The 16779-nt window shown below is 50.5% G+C and overlaps 1 protein-coding gene across 1 annotated transcript in view; it reads right to left on the bottom strand.

The window, feature by feature from the left end:
• Positions 1-2705: 2705 nt before the first annotated feature.
• The window catches only part of LOC135547625 (potassium voltage-gated channel subfamily H member 3-like), a 194934-nt gene continuing 180860 nt past the window's right edge, over positions 2706-16779 (bottom strand). Inside the window, exons 13-16 of the mRNA XM_064976793.1 lie at positions 9933-10189; positions 8677-8777; positions 5413-5465; positions 2706-5300 (exon numbers count right to left, since the gene is read on the bottom strand). Coding sequence (XP_064832865.1) covers positions 4356-5300; positions 5413-5465; positions 8677-8777; positions 9933-10189 — 1356 coding nt within the window. The 3' untranslated portion in view covers positions 2706-4355. The remainder of the gene's footprint in view (positions 5301-5412; positions 5466-8676; positions 8778-9932; positions 10190-16779) is intronic.

The following is a 16779-nucleotide window of genomic DNA, read 5'->3' on the forward strand; positions in this document are numbered from 1 at the left end:
CTTATTACAAATTCTTATTACAGCCTAGGAACAGCCTTGCCTTTCACGGGCAGAACGACAGTTTTACCTTGTCAGCTCGGGGATTTGATCCAGCAACCTTTCGGTTACTGGCCCAACGCTCTAACCACTAGGCTGCCTGCCGCACCCCATAATGGTAGTAGATGGACTGGACCCAGATTAATCTTAGTCCTGGACTAAAAAGCACTTTCGATGGTGAATCACCATTGAGCATCATTCTTAGTCTAGGATTAGGCTTAACCTGTATCTGGGGAAACCGGCCCGTAGAGGGTCACTATAGTGTCAGTGGGTGACTCTGAACCGGCCCGTAGAGGGTCACTATAGTGTCAGTGGGTGACTCTGAACCGGCCCGTAGAGGGTTACTATAGTGTCAGTGGGTGACTCTGAACCGGCCTGTAGAGGGTCACTATTGTGTCAGTGGGTGACTCTGAACCGGCCTGTAGAGGGTCACTATAGTGTCAGTGGGTGACTCTGAACCGGCCCGTAGAGGGTCACTATAGTGTCAGTGGTTGACTCTGAACCGGCCCGTAGAGGGTCACTATAGTGTCAGTGGGTGACTCTGACACTCTGTAGTCTGTTACCTTTAGGAGGCTCTAAGATGGACCCATAACAGGATAAAATGTTAAATGTTCTTTACTTTTAGCCGTTTGGTTTGTTCCCCTCAGAATCGTCTAAACTTTTCTTCTCCCTGACGTTTCAAACCTTACTGAAGCTCTGATAGAATGAATCTTACCATTTTGAAATATATGCAGACCTGAAAGATGGACTTGGTCAGTGAGCACTGTCTTTTTTGTCCTTGGACAAGGTGGAGGAACAGCAAAGTTGTTTATCAATATGGGGCAGGTGAAAAACGAGTCCCAGGTGTGACAGCTGAACGTGTGCATCAGTTGGTTCACTGGTTACAAGGGTATTTATTACCCTGGTTGATTCAATCAACTTGGAATTGGGATGTGACACCACTGAAACATCACAGACAAAGAGTTGGGTACAAAACATTACAGAAGCGTGGATCTTATAAAACAACACTTTGTTTATTGTTGTATCGTGTTTCTGGTAAAGTTGGTAAGAGTTAATAAAATACATCTTAAGCCTGTCCAAACCTCTGGCAGCACAGTAAGCCCACCCCCCTCTCCCCTCGTTCTGAAACAAGCACATTCCTCATGCAGTTAGCTGTGACAAGCATTAACATCTTGACCCCTGACCCCCTTTGTCTGCCACTCCTCCAACACATCTCCACGCATCCCCAGCCTCATCCTTATCCTCAGCCTCATCCTCAATCTCATCCTCAGCCTCAGTCTCATCCCCAGCCTCATCCTCAGCCTCATCCCCAGCCTCATCCCCAGCCTCATCCTCAGCCTCATCCCCAGCCTCATCCTCAGCCTCATCCTCAGTCTCAGCCTTATCCCCAGCCTCATCCCCAGCCTTATCCCCAGCCTCATCCCCAGCCTCATCCTCATCCCCAGCCTCATCCTCAGTCTCATCAGCCTCATCCCCAGCCTCATCCCCAGCCTTATCCCCAGCCTCATCCCCAGCCTCATCCCCAGCCTCATCCCCAGCCTCATCCCCAGCCTCATCCCCAGCCTTATCCTCAGCCTCATCCCCAGCCTCATCCCCAGCCTCATCCTCATCCTCAGCCTCATCCCCAATCTCATCCCAGTCTCAGCCTCATCCCCTTATCCTCATCCTCATCCCCAGCCCTTATCCTCATCCTCAGTCTCATTCTCATCTTCAGCCTCATCCTCAGCCCGTTACAGAAAATAGAAACCAGTATCTCAATCTGACTGTGCCCCCCAAAAACAACTCTAGTGCACCTAGTACACAGAGCACCAGACAATGCTAATACAATTAGTCCTCTGACCACTTCAGCAATGTCTGAGCCTTGTGTCTTTCTAGGATAAACCTGTGTCATCCAGAGGTTGACACTTAAACATGGGATGCAGATGATGCTGCGGACTTGGCAGGTGTATGTGTGTGTGTGTGTGTGCGCGCGTGTGTGTGTGCGTGTGTGTGTGTGTGTGCGTGTCTGTGTGTGTGTGCGTGTCCGTGTGTGCGCGCATGTGTGTGCGTGTGTGTTTGTGCGCGCGTGTGTGCGCGTGCGTGTGTGTGTGTGCGCGCGTGCGTGTCCATGTGTGTGTGCGCGTGCGTGTCCATGTGTGTGTGTGTGCGTGTCCGTGTGTGTCCGTGCGTGTCCATGTGAGTGTGTCCGTGTGTGTGTGTGCGTGTCCGTGTGTGTGTCCGTGCGTGTCCATGTGTGTGTGTGTGTCCGTGCGTGTCCATGTGTGTGTGCACGCGCGTGTGTGTGTGCGTGTGTGTCCGTGTCCATGTGTGTGTGTGTGTGCGTGTCCGTGTGTCCGTGCGTGTCCGTGTGTGTGTGTGTGTGTGTGTGCGTGTGTGTCCGTGCGTGTCCGTGTGTGTGTGTGTGTGTGTCCGTGTCCGTGCGTGTCCGTGTGTCCGTGTGTGTGTGTGTGTGTGTGTCCGTGCGTGTCCGTGTGTGTGTGTCCGTGCGTGTCCGTGTGTGTGTGTGTGTGTCCGTGCGTGTCCGTGTGTGTGCGTGTCGTGTGTGTCCGTGCGTGTCCGTGTGTGTGTGTGTCCGTGTCCGTGTGTGTGTCCGTGTGTGTGTGTGTCCGTGTCCGTGTGTGTGTGTCGTGTGTGTGTGTGTCGTGCGTGTGTGTGTGTGTGTGTCCGTGCGTGTCCGTGTGTGTGTGTCTGTGTGTGTGTGTGTCCGTGTGTGTGTGTGTGTGTCCGTGTGTGTGCGTGTGTGTGTGTGTGTGTCCGTGTGTGTGTGTGTCCGTGCGTGTCCGTGTGTGTGTGTGTGTGTGTCCCTGCATGCGTGTCCGTGTGTGTGTGTGTGTGTGTGTCCGTGCGTGTCCGTGCGTGTGTGTCCGTGTGTGTCCGTGCGTGTCCGTGTGTGTCCGTGTGTGTCCGTGCGTGTGTGTGTGTCCGTGTGTGTGTCCGTGCGTGTGTCCGTGTGTGTGTGTGTGTGTCCGTGTCCGTGTGTGTGTGTGTGTGTGTCCGTGCGTGCTTCAGTGGAGGCTGCTGACGCGAGGACGGCTCATAATAATGGCCTGAATGGAGTTTAATGGATGGAATGGAGTGAATGGAATGGAACGGTATAAAAGGTGTTTTATTCCATTTATGCCATTCCAGCCATTATGAGCCATCCTCCCCTTAGCAGCCTCCACTGGTGTGCTTGTGTTGGTGCGTGTGGGCTTTGATATGACGCTGAGATGTCTCTGGTTGAACTAGCGATGGACGAAAAAAGGCCAGAACATTGAATCCAACAGGAGATTTTAACACACATTCTACATAAAATAAATGACTTTCAAAATAAAAGTGAGGCGTTCGTAATGGTCAATGGCTTAATGGTCAACGGTAAATCACAACAGAATCACCAGGTGTGGATGATATGATGTATACGACTAGCAGTGTGTGTGTTCCAAGGAGAAGGCACGAATGGCTGGATGCCTAAAGCTGGAGTTGATGTGGGAACTCATTCACTGTACAGTCTGGTTGTCACTCATAGACCTACTGTATATTCCACTCATCCACCCGTATGCATGGCTTCTTAAACCTAAACCTGGCCTCTGTGGCACACCGGCTCCCTCCCTTCTACATCCAGACCTACTGCGGTGTTGTCTTCATGTTTTGATTGGTTCCATGTGTTTTGTAAGTTCACTGATTGTCTTGTGTTGAATATGGCCACTTGTTGGAGGGAGAGAACTGATTGTGTGTGTAGGCTGGATTGAGACTTATAGGATGTCACATAATGTAAGACCACAGTGCAAGTGTGTGTGTTCTTTGTGGAGATGTATGTAACAAATCACTGCCATATAACAAGTAGCAGAGAAACTCTGAAGAAACATTAAGTTGAAGTTAAATGAACTCCTCATTTGAAGTCAGCCGTGGTTGATATTCAAGCAATAGATGTTAGTATAATTTGGAAACCACACAACAGAGGTTGAACTAGAGTTTACATTCCCAGTCCTATGTACTGTATGTGATGTCATGAAGCTGTGGTTGGTTGGGAACATTTGGCCAGAAGAGGAGTAGGGATGCACATTTCACTTATGACATCATGAAGTCCATAGACTGAGGAGGATGTGTTGCTTTAAGTTGACCACAGTGCCTGATCAGAGTACTGTTAGAACTGGTGTCTTGCTACTGTCCTGGTGGGGTATTTTTCAGTGATGCTATTGGTTTCCACCTATAGTCATTTTGATCTCTGTCTGCCTGTCTGTCTCACAGGTTCAACGTTGCATTCTAGACGAGCGGGCTACGTACTCTCTTCTCTTCATTCTGTCTCTGCTGTTTCTTCTTGCATGTCATCTGCCTCTCTGTCACAGAGCTGGCCCTTCCTCGTCCATGTAGCTGATGTGCTCCATCATCTGGGAGCGCCTCTCCCCCCTCTCTCCTCCCCTCTCCTGCATCTCCAGCGCCAGGTGTCCTGCCTCCAGCCTGGTGCCCCCCTGCGTCTCCCCCCTCAGAGAGTCCAGGGAGAACGGGCCCAGGGAGAGGGTCGAGGGGTAAGGAGAGGGGAGGGGAGGGATGAGGGGAGTGGAGTAGGAAGAGGGGAAGACCAACTTCAGCTTATGGTCTCCAGGTGAGGAGCTGAGTGACGGAGGAGCGGAGCAATGGGAGGAAGGCGGGGGCGTGTTGTCCTGGGAGGGGGGCGGGGGGAGCAGGCCCCTGCTGTGGCTACCAGATCGTGAGTGATGAGGACCCTGGCAGGGAGAGCAGGAGGGGGAGGAGGAGAGGGACAAGGAGAAAGAGAGGGAGGGGGACATGGTGCCAGAGGCTAGGGTACATCTGTCCTGGGCAGAGGGAAGGAAACTGTTGCTAGAGGTGGTGTGGTTGGAGAGGTGGGGTGACCCCCTCATGTCTTCTGTCCCAGGGGAAGGGGGGTTGGAGTGGGGTAAGTCCTTAGAACTTCTCTCTGGGGAGATTGGAAACTGGGTCTGGGCTGGAGGCCTCTGTGGAGGGGGGGTTGGGAGGAGGCAACTTGGCAAGCCCACGTTCCCCGTGTCAGCACTGTCCATGTCCAATAGTGAGCAGGACTGCGTTCGTTGGGGGTGGGGCGACGGGGAGCAGGGCAGGGTTGGAGGTGGGACCACCAGAGGTGTGTTGGAGGAAGGTTTGTTGGCACTGCTGGGGGGTGGAGTCAGGCTGGGCGTTATGGCTGTTAGGATTGGCTGAGGCGCCACAAGAAGGAGGGGCCGGAGCAGGCGGGTCATTTCCTTTAGCTCCTGGCTGAGATGAGAGACTTGCTGGGAGAGGGTGCTCATCTGTGAACAAGACGGACAGACACTTGAGAGTTAGGTGTTTTACGTGTTATGTTACTGTGTGTTTATGTTGTAAGATTCATGGATTCTAGGATACCTAACTACAACCTCTCACCTCGTCACTCAGCTTAGAAACACTCTGCTTGATATCTGACTGCTCCAGGATCCCTACACACACACACACACACACACACACACACACACACACACACACACACACACACACACACACACACACACACACACACACACACACACACACACACACACACACACACACACACACACACACACACACAGATGTAAGTTCCTTGTTAAAATATGTTGGATAGTGAGAGCAGCAACAGACTAGTGGGGAGAAGATTGTATTTGTATTTATTATGGCTCCCCATTAGTTCCTGCCAAGGCAGCAGCTACTCTTATTGTAGTCCAGCTAAATTAAGGCATTTTAAATACATTACAATACAGTCACAACAGATGTCACAACATATCAAGTGTGTGCCCTCAGGGAACTACTCTATTACCACATATATACAAGACAAAATCTATTTGTACGTGTGTGTATGTTATCATGCGTCTGTGCCTGTTTGTGTTGCTTCACAGTCCTCCTCTGTTCCAGTATTTTTATCTGTTTTACTGCTTGCATGAGGTACTTGATGTGGAATAGAGTTCCATGTAGTCATGGCTCTATGTCGTACTGTGCGCCTCCCATAGTCTGTTCTGGACTTGGAGACTGTGACGAGACCTCTGGTGACATTTAAAAAAAAAATGTATTTTTAATTAACTAGGCAAGTCAGTTAAGAACACATTCTTATTTTCAATGACGGCCTAGGAACAGTGGGTTAACTGCCTGTTCAGGGGCAGAACGACAGATTTGTACCTTGTCAGCTCGGGGGTTTGAACTTGCAACCTTCCAGTTACTAGTCCAACGCTCTAACCACTAGGCTACCCCACCCCCGTCTTGTAGGGTATGCATGGGTGTTTGAGCTGTGTGCCAGTAGTTCAAACAGACAGCTTGGTGCATTCAACATGTCAATACCTCTCACAAATACAAGTAGTGGTGAAGTCAATCTCTCCTCCACTTTGAGCCCAGAGAGATTGACATGCATATTATTGTTAGCTCTCTGTACATACAAGGGCCAGCCGTGCTGCCCTGTTCTCAGCCAATTGCAATTTTCTAAGTTCCTCTTTGTGGCACATGACCACACGACTGAACTGTGGTCCATGTTCGACAAAACTAGTGCTGTTAAGAAGGTAGATCTGCACTTTATTTGGGACAGACTTCTCCCGATCCTAGCTACTGTTGTATCAATATGTTTTGACCATGACACTTAACAGTAGTTTACAGGTTTACTCCAAGCAATTTAGTCTCCTCAACTTGCTCAATTACCACATTACTAATTTCAAGATTTAGTTGAGGTTCAGGGTTTAGTGAATGATTTATCCCAAATACAATGCTTTTAGTTTTTGAAATATTTAGGACTAACTTATTCCTTGCCACCCACTCTGAAACTAACTGCAGCTCTAAGTGTTGAGTCATTTCAGTCTCTGTGGTAGCTGACGTGTATAGTGGTGAGTCATTTCAGTCGCTGTGGTAGCTGACGTGTATAGTGGTGAGTCATTTCAGTCGCTGTGGTAGCTGACGTGTATAGTGTTGAGTCATTTCAGTCACTGTGGTAGCTGACGTGTATAGTGTTGAGTCATTTCAGTCACTGTGGTAGCTGACGTGTATAGTGGTGAGTCATTTCAGTCACTGTGGTAGCTGACGTGTATAGTGTTGAGTCATTTCAGTCACTGTGGTAGCTGACGTGTATAGTGGTGAGTCATTTCAGTCGCTGTGGTAGCTGACGTGTATAGTGGTGAGTCATTTCAGTCGCTGTGGTAGCTGACGTGTATAGTGGTGAGTCATTTCAGTCACTGTGGTAGCTGACGTGTATAGTGGTGAGTCATTTCAGTCACTGTGGTAGCTGACGTGTATAGTGTTGAGTCATTTCAGTCACTGTGGTAGTCATTTCAGTCACTGTGGTAGCGTGTATAGTGGTGAGTCATTTCAGTCGCTGTGGTAGCTGACGTGTATAGTGGTGAGTCATTTCAGTCGCTGTGGTAGCTGACGTGTATAGTGTTGAGTCATTTCAGTCACTGTGGTAGCTGACTTGTATAGTGGTGAGTCATTTCAGTCACTGTGGTAGCTGACGTGTATAGTGGTGAGTCATTTCAGTCACTGTGGTAGCTGACATGTATAGTGTTGAGTCATCCGCATACAGTTGACGTTGGAAGTTTACATACACCTTAGCCAAAGACATTTAAACTCAGTTTTTCACAATTCCTGGCATTTAATCCAGGAAAAAATTACCCTGTTTTAGGTCAGTTAGGATCACCACTTTTATTTCTTTCATCACATTCCCAGTGGGTCAGAAGTTCACATACAGTCCATTAGTATTTGGTAGCATTGCCTTTAAATTGTTTAACTTGGGTCAAACGTTTCAGGTAGCCTTCCACAAGCTTCCCACAATAATTTGGGTGAATTGTGGCCCATTCCTCCTGACAGAGCTGGTGTAACTGAGTCAGGTTTGTCGGCCTCCTTGCTCGCACACGCTTTTTCAGTTCTGCCCACAAATGTTCTATAGGATTGAGGTCAGGGCTTTGTGATGGCCACTGCAATACTTTGACTTTGTTGTCCTTAAGCCATTTTGCCACAACTTTGGAAGTATGCTTGGGGTCATTGTCCATTTGGAAGACCCATTTGCGACCAAGCTTTAACTTCCTGACTGATGTTTTGAGATGTTGCTTCAATATATCTACATCATTTTCCTGCCTCATGATGTAATTTATTTTGTGAAGTGCACCAGTCCCTCCTGCAGCAAAGCACCCCCACGCCATGATGCTGCCAGACCCGTGCTTCACAGTTGGGATGGAGTTCTTCGGCTTGTAAGCCTCCCCCTTTTTCCTCCAAACATAATGATGGTCATTATGGCCAAACAGTTCTATTTTTGTTTCATCAGACCAGAGGACATTTCTCCAAAAAGTATGATCTTTGACCCCATGTGCAGTTGCAAACCGTAGTCTGGCTTTTTACTATCATTCCTTATGTCATTTGTCTTTGTTTCATAGAGTAGTTTCTCCTTCTTTTAATTCAGTTTAGTCGATGATTTCTCAATTTGCAGTATGTATTGCCATTTATTTTGCCTCATCCCTCTCAACCACACCGTTTTTCAATTCCTCTTCACTCATTTTCTTAATGGTTGCTTATTAGTAACTGGGATAAGCAATTTCATAAATGTGTCAAGTGCAGCGTCTGGTTGCTCCTCATTACACATCATGGACCAACAAATATTCTTTACATCAACAACATAGGAATCGCTACAAAACGTTGTATTACCTAGTCCTGGGGATGGTTGACCACTGTGTACCAGCCTGGAGCTAAACTCAAACTTCTGGGAGGAGTTCACACTGCTCTCTGTCTCAATACCATCCACAAACCTAGAAAGAGAGAGAGAGAGAGAGAGAGAGAGAGAGAGAGAGAGAGAGAGAGAGAGAGAGAGAGAGAGAGAGAGAGAGAGAGAATAAAGATGAATAAACACACCAACATTGTTGTGGAGGAAGTTGAGCTCCATCAATTCAAGCCCTGCTTCCTCAGCCCTTTTACTCTCCCATTTCCATTTCTCCTCCTCTCTACTCTACCTGTTCCACCAATTCAGTGCCTTTTGAGTGTAACTCGCAACAACAACAAACACTTGATTTTACCTCATTTTAACATTCTATCATAAAGAAAACATTTTCAACTTCATAAAAAACGGAATTTCCCATCTCAAGATGTTAAATAAAAACAATACTATATTAAGTGCAGGGTTGACCGTATCAGGGTTGACTGTAACATGGTTGACGATTTAATCTTAAATCAGCCATAAATCCTCTTGTTACAGAGGGAATAGAAGCTTGTTATGTGGAACAGGGAGTGTAAATTGACTGCAAGCTTCACCCCAAAAATGTAATTGCTAAAACATTTCTCGCCTGTCTATTTATGAGTAATGGCGTTGATGTGTTATACTCCGTCGCGCTCAGTTTTCCACAAAATACCAGAAATTTTACAAAAAAAAGTAGAACCAGCTCACCTGCTTTTACACTATGATTTGACTATTAGATCTTCCATTTTTATTTTGAGTAAAAAAAAGGAATAGTTTCACCATTTAAACCGAGTTCAGTTCATGTAACAGGGTTGACTTTAAAATGAGGGACATTAATCACATGAAATAAATCGTCTTCAGACCTGACTTTGTCAAAGCAACAGACTAACTAGGACTTTACAATGATGTTGGAGATATTTTTTGATTAAGTGGGTTGAAATCATCCTAGAAGTGAAACAGGGTTGACGGAGGGAAATGACAAAATGCAGAATTTTAGCACTTTAGCAAGCCTTCATTCATAAAACAAAACAAATCTGATTTGATTGTATTCTCCATGTGGTCTATATTAAAGGGCACTTCATTTAATATAACAGGATTTTAAAATTCAATATTGGTGAAAAATGTAAATTTACACGGAACGACCCATTGGTTGCAAAACTTTGTGTGCATGCATGCGTAATTTGTGTGTGTGTGTGTGTGTGTAGAATGACTGAGTCTGTGTTTTCCCTACCTTGGACTAAGCTCCAGTGGCGCACTGCTGAAGCTGACCACAGGTATCTGCAGAGTGGGGGGGCGGGAGTGTTCTGAGGGGGGGCGGAAGGGTCGAGGGTGCAGCAGGGGCGAACGCAGGGGCGAGTTGAGAACCCTGGTCAGACGTCGAGGGGAACGAGGGGCACGCGACACAGAGCTCTGCTCTTCATCACCCTCCTCATCTTCCTTAATGGAAGACAGCTTCTTCACCAAACTTCCATTACTCTCCCAGTCCACCTGTAGAGAGATAAATGGGGAGAGAGAGAGAGAGCAAGAGAGAGTGAGGGAATGGGAGGGGGAGAGCAACCAAGAGGGAGTGAGGGAATGGGAGGGGGAGAGCAACCAAGAGGGAGTGAGGGAATGGGAGGGGGAGAGCAACCAAGAGGGAGTGAGGGAATGGGAGGGGGAGAGCAACCAAGAGGGAGTGAGGGAATGGGAGGGGAGAGCAACCAAGAGGGAGGGAGGGAATGGGAGGGGGAGAGCAACCAAGAGGGAGGGAGGGAATGGGAGGGGGAGAGCAACCAAGAGGAGTGAGGGAATGGGAGGGGAGAGCAACCAAGAGGGAGTGAGGGAATGGGAGGGGAGAGCAACCAAGAGGGAGTGAGGGAATGGGAGGGGGAGAGCAACCAAGAGGGAGTGAGGAATGGGAGGGGGAGAGCAACCAAGAGGGAGTGAGGGAATGGGAGGGGGAGAGCAACCAAGAGGGAGGGAGGGGAGAGAGAGACGTGATAAAGGTACATTCAACTATACGAAAGCATCAGATAGGTGTAAACTATATAATATCTAATTCCTTCAGCTTTTTCTCCAGAGTTAGGCTTTAGGAATAGGCTTTAGGAAGAGGCTTTAGGAAGAGGCTTTAGGAAAAGGCTTTAGGAAAAGGCTTTAGGAAAAGGCTTTAGGAAAAGGGGAAGGGGCTAGATGCGTTTTTTCAGACCAGGCTAGAGGCAAGTTTGAGTGGGGAATGATAATGATCCACAACACAAGAAGACCACAGTCGCCTCGAGTAGGTGCAGTAACACCACAGTACCAGTGGGAGGTAGACTTGTACCACTCTAGTCCCAGCTTCTCTCTATGAGTTTGATATCCATTCCTCACACACACACTTCCATCCATCCCTGCCCCCACCCCTCTCATACATCCCTGCCCCCACCCCTCTCATTCATCCCTGCCCCACCCCTCTCATCCATCCCTGCCCCTACCCCTCTCATCCATCCCTGCCCCTACCCCTCTCATCCATCCTGCCCCCACCCCTCTCATTCATCCCTGCCCCCACCCCTCTCATCCATCCCTGCCCCCACCCCTCTCATCCATCCCTGCCCCCACCCCTCTCATTCATCCCTGCCCCCAACCCTCTCATCCATCCCTGCCCCCACCCCTCTCATCCATCCCTGCCGCTACCCCTCTCATTCATCCCTGCCCCCACCCCTCTCATCCATCCCTGCCCCCACCCCTCTCATCCATCCCTGCCCCCACCCCTCTCATCCATCCCTGCCCCCACCCCTCTCATTCATCCCTGCCCCCACCCCTCTCATTCATCCCTGCCCCCACCCCTCTCATCCATCCCTGCCCCCACCCCTCTCATCCATCCCTGCCCCTACCCCTCTCATCCATCCCTGCCCCTACTCCTCTCATCCATCCCTGCCCCTACCCCTCTCATCCATCCCTGCCCTACCCCTCTCATCCATCCCTGCCCCTACCCCTCTCATCCATCCCTGCCCCTACCCCTCTCACCCAGCCCTCCTCTACCCCTCTCATCCATCCCTGCCCCCAACCCTCTCATCCATCCCTGCCCCTACCCCTCTCACCCAGCCCTCCTCTACCCCTCTCATCCATCCCTGCCCCTACCCCTCTCACCCAGCCCCCTACCCCTCCCACCCAGCCCCCTACCCCTCTCACCCAGCCCCTCTCACCCTCTCACCCCCCAGCCCTCCCCTACCCCTCTCACCCAGCCCTCCCCTACCCCTCTCACCCAGCCCCCCCTACCCCTCTCACCCAGCCCTCCCCTAACCCTCTCACCCAGCCCCCCTACCCCTCTCACCCAGCCCCCTACCCCTCTCACCCAGCCCTCCACTACCATCCTCACCCAGCCCCCCTACCCCTCTCACCCTGCCCTCCCCTACCCATCTCACCCAGCCCTCCCCTACCCCTCTCACCCAGCCCTCCCCTAACCCTCTCACCCAGCCCTCCCCTAACCCTCTCACCCAGCCCCCCCTACCCCTCTCACCCAGCCCCCCTACCCCTCTCACCCTGCCCTCCCCTACCCATCTCACCCAGCCCTCCCTACCCCTCTCACCCAGCCCTCCCCTAACCCTCTCACCCAGCCCTCCCCTAACCCTCTCACCCAGCCCCTACCCCTCTCACCCAGCCCCCTACCGCTCTCACCCTGCCCTCCCCTACCCATCTCACCCAGCCCTCCCCTACCCCTCTCACCCTGCCCTCCCCTACCCATCTCACCCAGCCCTCCCCTACCCCTCTCACCCATAACCCTCTCACCTAGCCCTCCCCTACCCCTCTCACCCAGCCCCCTACCGCTCTCACTACCCATCTCACCCAGCCCTCCCCTACCCCCTCTCACCCAGCCCTCCCCTACCCCTCTCACCCTGCCCTCCCCCTACCCATCTCACCCAGCCCTCCCCTACCCCTCTCACCCAGCCCTCCCCTAACCCTCTCACCTAGCCCTCCACTACCATCCTCACCCAGCCCTCCCCTACCATCCTCACCCAGCCCTCCCCTACCCATCTCACCCAGCCCTTACCCCTCTCACCCAGCCCTCCCCTACCTCTCTCACCCAGCCCTCCCCTACCCCTCTCACCCAGCCCTCCCCTACCCCTCTCACCCAGCCCCCTACCCCTCTCACCCAGCCCCCCCTACCCTTCTCACCCAGCCCACCCCTACCCCTACCCCTCTCACACAGCCCTCCCCTACCCCTCTCACCCAGCCCTCCCCTACCACTCTCACACAGCCCTCCCCTACCCCTCTCACCCAGCCCACCCCTACCCCTCTCACACAGCCCTCCCCTACCCCTCTCACCCAGCCCCACCCCATTACACAGCCCTCCCCTACCCCTCTCACCCAGCCCTCCACTACCATCCTCACCCAGCCCTCCCCTACCCCTCTCACCCAGCCCCCTACCCCCTCTCACCCAGCCCCCCTACCCTTCTCACCCAGCCCCACCCCTACCCCTCTCACACAGCCCTCCCCTACCCCTCTCACCCAGCCCACCCCTACCCCTCTCACACAGCCCTCCCCTACCCCTCTCACCCAGCCCACCCCTACCCCTCTCACACAGCCCTCCCCTACCCCTCTCACCCAGCCCACCCCTACCCCTCTCACACAGCCCTCCCCTACCCCTCTCACCCAGCCCTCCACTACCATCCTCACCCAGCCCTCCCCTACCCCTCTCACCCAGCCCTCCCCCTCTCACCCAGCCCTCCCCTAACCCTCTCACCCAGCCCCCCTACCCCTCTCACCCAGCCCCCCTACCGCTCTCACCCAGCCCCCCTACCCTTCTCACCCAGCCCCCCTACCCTTCTCACCCAGCCCACCCCTACCCCTCTCACACAGCCCTCCCCTACCCCTCTCACCCAGCCCTCCCCTACCCCTCTCACCCAGCCCTCCCCTACCCCTCTCACCCAGTCCACCCCTACCCCTCTCACCCAGCCCTCCCCTACCCCTCTCACCCAGCCCACCCCTACCCCTCTCACCCAGCCCCCCTACCCCTCTCACCCAGCCCTCCCCTACCCCTCTTACCCAGCCCTCCCCTACCCCTCTCACCCAGCCCACCCCTACCCCTCTCACCCAGCCCTCCCCTACCCCTCTCACCCAGCCCTCCCCTACCCCTCTCACCCAGCCCTCCCCTACCCCTCTCACCCAGCCCACCCCTACCCCTCTCACCCAGACCCCTCTTACCCAGCCCTCCCCTACCCCTCTCACCCAGCCCTCCACTACCATCCTCACCCAGCCCTCCCCTACCCCTCTTACCCAGCCCTCCCCTACCCCTCTCACCCAGCCCTCCCCTCTCTCACCCAGCCCTCCACTACCATCCTCACCCAGCCCTCCCCTACCCCTCTCACCCAGCCCTCCCCTACCCCTCTCACCCAGCCCCCCTACCCCTCTCACCCAGCCCCCTACCCCTCTCACCCAGCCCTCCCCTACCCCTCTCACCCAGCCCCCCTACCCCTCTCACCCAACGTCAAATGAATAATACAACAATGTCCTCAGAGACAAACATTACTTCTAAAAGCCGAGGAGCCAAACAAAGCAGGAATTAGTGGGCTATGAGATTACATGAGAAGGCGTTGTGTTGAAAGGACAAGCTAAATCTACTGGTCTTAGACCACAGGGAACACCTGCTACAACACATTACTAAAGGGGGGAGGGGAGGGAGGGCGAGGCTGTGTTTAATTGTTCTGACCTTACAGATGCCAGGTGATGCCAGTCGTGTGTGTGAAGGTATATCTCATCCACTATCTAAACAGAGAGTTTGTACCTGAAACCATAACACATGTCCATAGGCCTCTTCAGTAAATGAGATAATGAAACCATAACACATGTCCATAGGCCTCTTCAGTAAATGAGATAATGAAACCATAACACATGTCCATAGGCCTCTTCAGTAAATGAGATAATGAATCCATAACACATGTCCATAGGCCTCTTCAGGAAATGAGATAATGAAACCATAACACATGTCCATAGGCCTCTTCAGTAAATGAGATAATGAATGGGTGTGATATTTCACCATGTGGACAAGCCCAGACCCCTTTCTCTTCTCTGTTTTCTACTCTTCTCTCTGCTTTCACTTTGATCAAAGACTCTTATTGTTTTATTAATTTAACCTTTATTTAACCAGGGGAAACCCATTGATCAACATGACACAAACCATTTACAATTTCACATTACAACAAATTAAATTCAAAAGAATTCAAGGGCTTTATTTTCTCTCAATTCAATTCAAGGGGCTTTATTCTCTCTCAATTCAATTCAAGGGGCTTTATTCTCTCTCAATTCAATTCAAGGGGCTTTATTCTCTCTCAATTCAATTCAAGGGGCTTTATTCTCTCTCAATTCAATTCAAGGGGCTTTATTCTCTCTCAATTCAATTCAAGGAGCTTTATTGGCATATGAAACATGTTTACATTGCCAAAGCAAGTGAAATGGATAAACAAAAGTGACAAACAGTAAATATTACACTCACACAAGTTCCAAAATAATAGAGACATTTGCAAATGACTTAAAGTACAGAAGATAAAATAAATAAGCATAAATACGGGTTGTATTTACAATGGTGTTTGTTTTTCACTGGTTGCACTTTTCTCGTGACAACAGGTCACAAATCTTGCTGCTGTGATGTCACACTGTGGAATTTCACCCAGTAGATATGGGAGTTTATCAAAATCAGGTTTGTTTTCAAATTCTTTGTGGATCTGTGTAATCTGAGGGAAATATGTATCTCTAATATGGTCATACATTTGGCAGGAGGTTAGGAAGTGCAGCTCAGTTTCCACCTCATTTTGTGGGCAGTGAGCACATAGCCGTATGCTCACCGAGTCTGTACATAGTCAAAGCTTTCCTTAATTGTGGGTCAGTCACAGTGGTCAGGTATTCTGCCACTGTGTACTCTCTGTTTAGGGCCAAATAGCATTCTAGTTTGTTCTGTTTTTTTTGTTAATTATTTGACACATTGGAAGAATTATCTTTTTGTTTTCTCATGATTGTGTTGCTGTCCTGGCGCTCAGTGTGGGTTGTGTTTGTGAAGAGAACCCCAGGACCAGCTTGCTTAGGGGACTCTTCTCCAGGTTCATCTCTCTGTAGGTGATGGCTTTGTTATGGAAGGTTTGGGAATCGCTTTCTTTTAGGTGGTTGTAGAATTTAATGGCTCCTTTCTGGATCTTGATAATTAGCGGATATCGGCCTAATTCTGCTCTGCAGCATTATTTGGTGTTTTACGTTGTACACAGAGGATATTTTTGCAGAATTTTGCATGCAGTCTCTCAATTTGGTGTTTGTTCCATTTAGTGAATTATTGGTTCATGAGCGAACCCAATACCTCTATACCATAAAGGGCAATGGGTTCTATAACCGTTTCAAGTAATTTTATCCAGATCCTAATTGGTATGTCGAATTTTATGTTCCTTTTGATGGCATAGAATGCCATTCTTGTCTTGTCTCTCAGATTGTTCACAGCTTTGTGGAAGTTACCTGTGGCACTGATGTTTAGGCCAAGGTATGTATAGTTTTTTGTGTGCTCTAGGGCAACAGTGTCTAGATGGAATTTGTATTTGTGGTCCTGTCAACTGAACCTTTTTTGGAACACCATTATTTTGGTCTTACTGAGATTTACTGTCAGGGCCCAGGTCTGTGCAGAAGATCTAGGTGCTGTTGTATGCCCTCCTTGGTTGGGGACAGAAGCACCAGATCATCAGTAGACATTTGACTTCAGATTCTAGTAGGGTGAGGCCAGGTGCTGCAGACTGTGCTAGTGCCCTTGCCAATTTGTTGATATGTAGAAGAGGGTGGGGTTTAAGCTGCATCCCTGTCTCACCCCACGGCCCTGTGGAAAAGGGCCATCTTGTTTGTTTGTCATTTAGTGTAAAGGGTGAAGTTGTGGTCTGTAGTATGGTAATTTGTTAAACAGCCAATTTGACATTTGCTCAGTACATTGTTTTCACTGAGGATATGTACACGTCTCTCTCTCTCTCTCTCTCTCTCTCTCTCTCTCTCTCTCTCTCTCCTCCCTCTCTCTCTCTCCTCCTCTCTCTCTCTCCTCCCTCTCTCCTCTCTCTCTCTCTCTCTCTTCTCCCTCTCTCTCTTCTCCCTCTCTCCCT

Source organism: Oncorhynchus masou, chromosome 10 (genome assembly GCF_036934945.1).
Source record: "Oncorhynchus masou masou isolate Uvic2021 chromosome 10, UVic_Omas_1.1, whole genome shotgun sequence".
Classification (NCBI taxonomy): domain Eukaryota; kingdom Metazoa; phylum Chordata; class Actinopteri; order Salmoniformes; family Salmonidae; genus Oncorhynchus; species Oncorhynchus masou.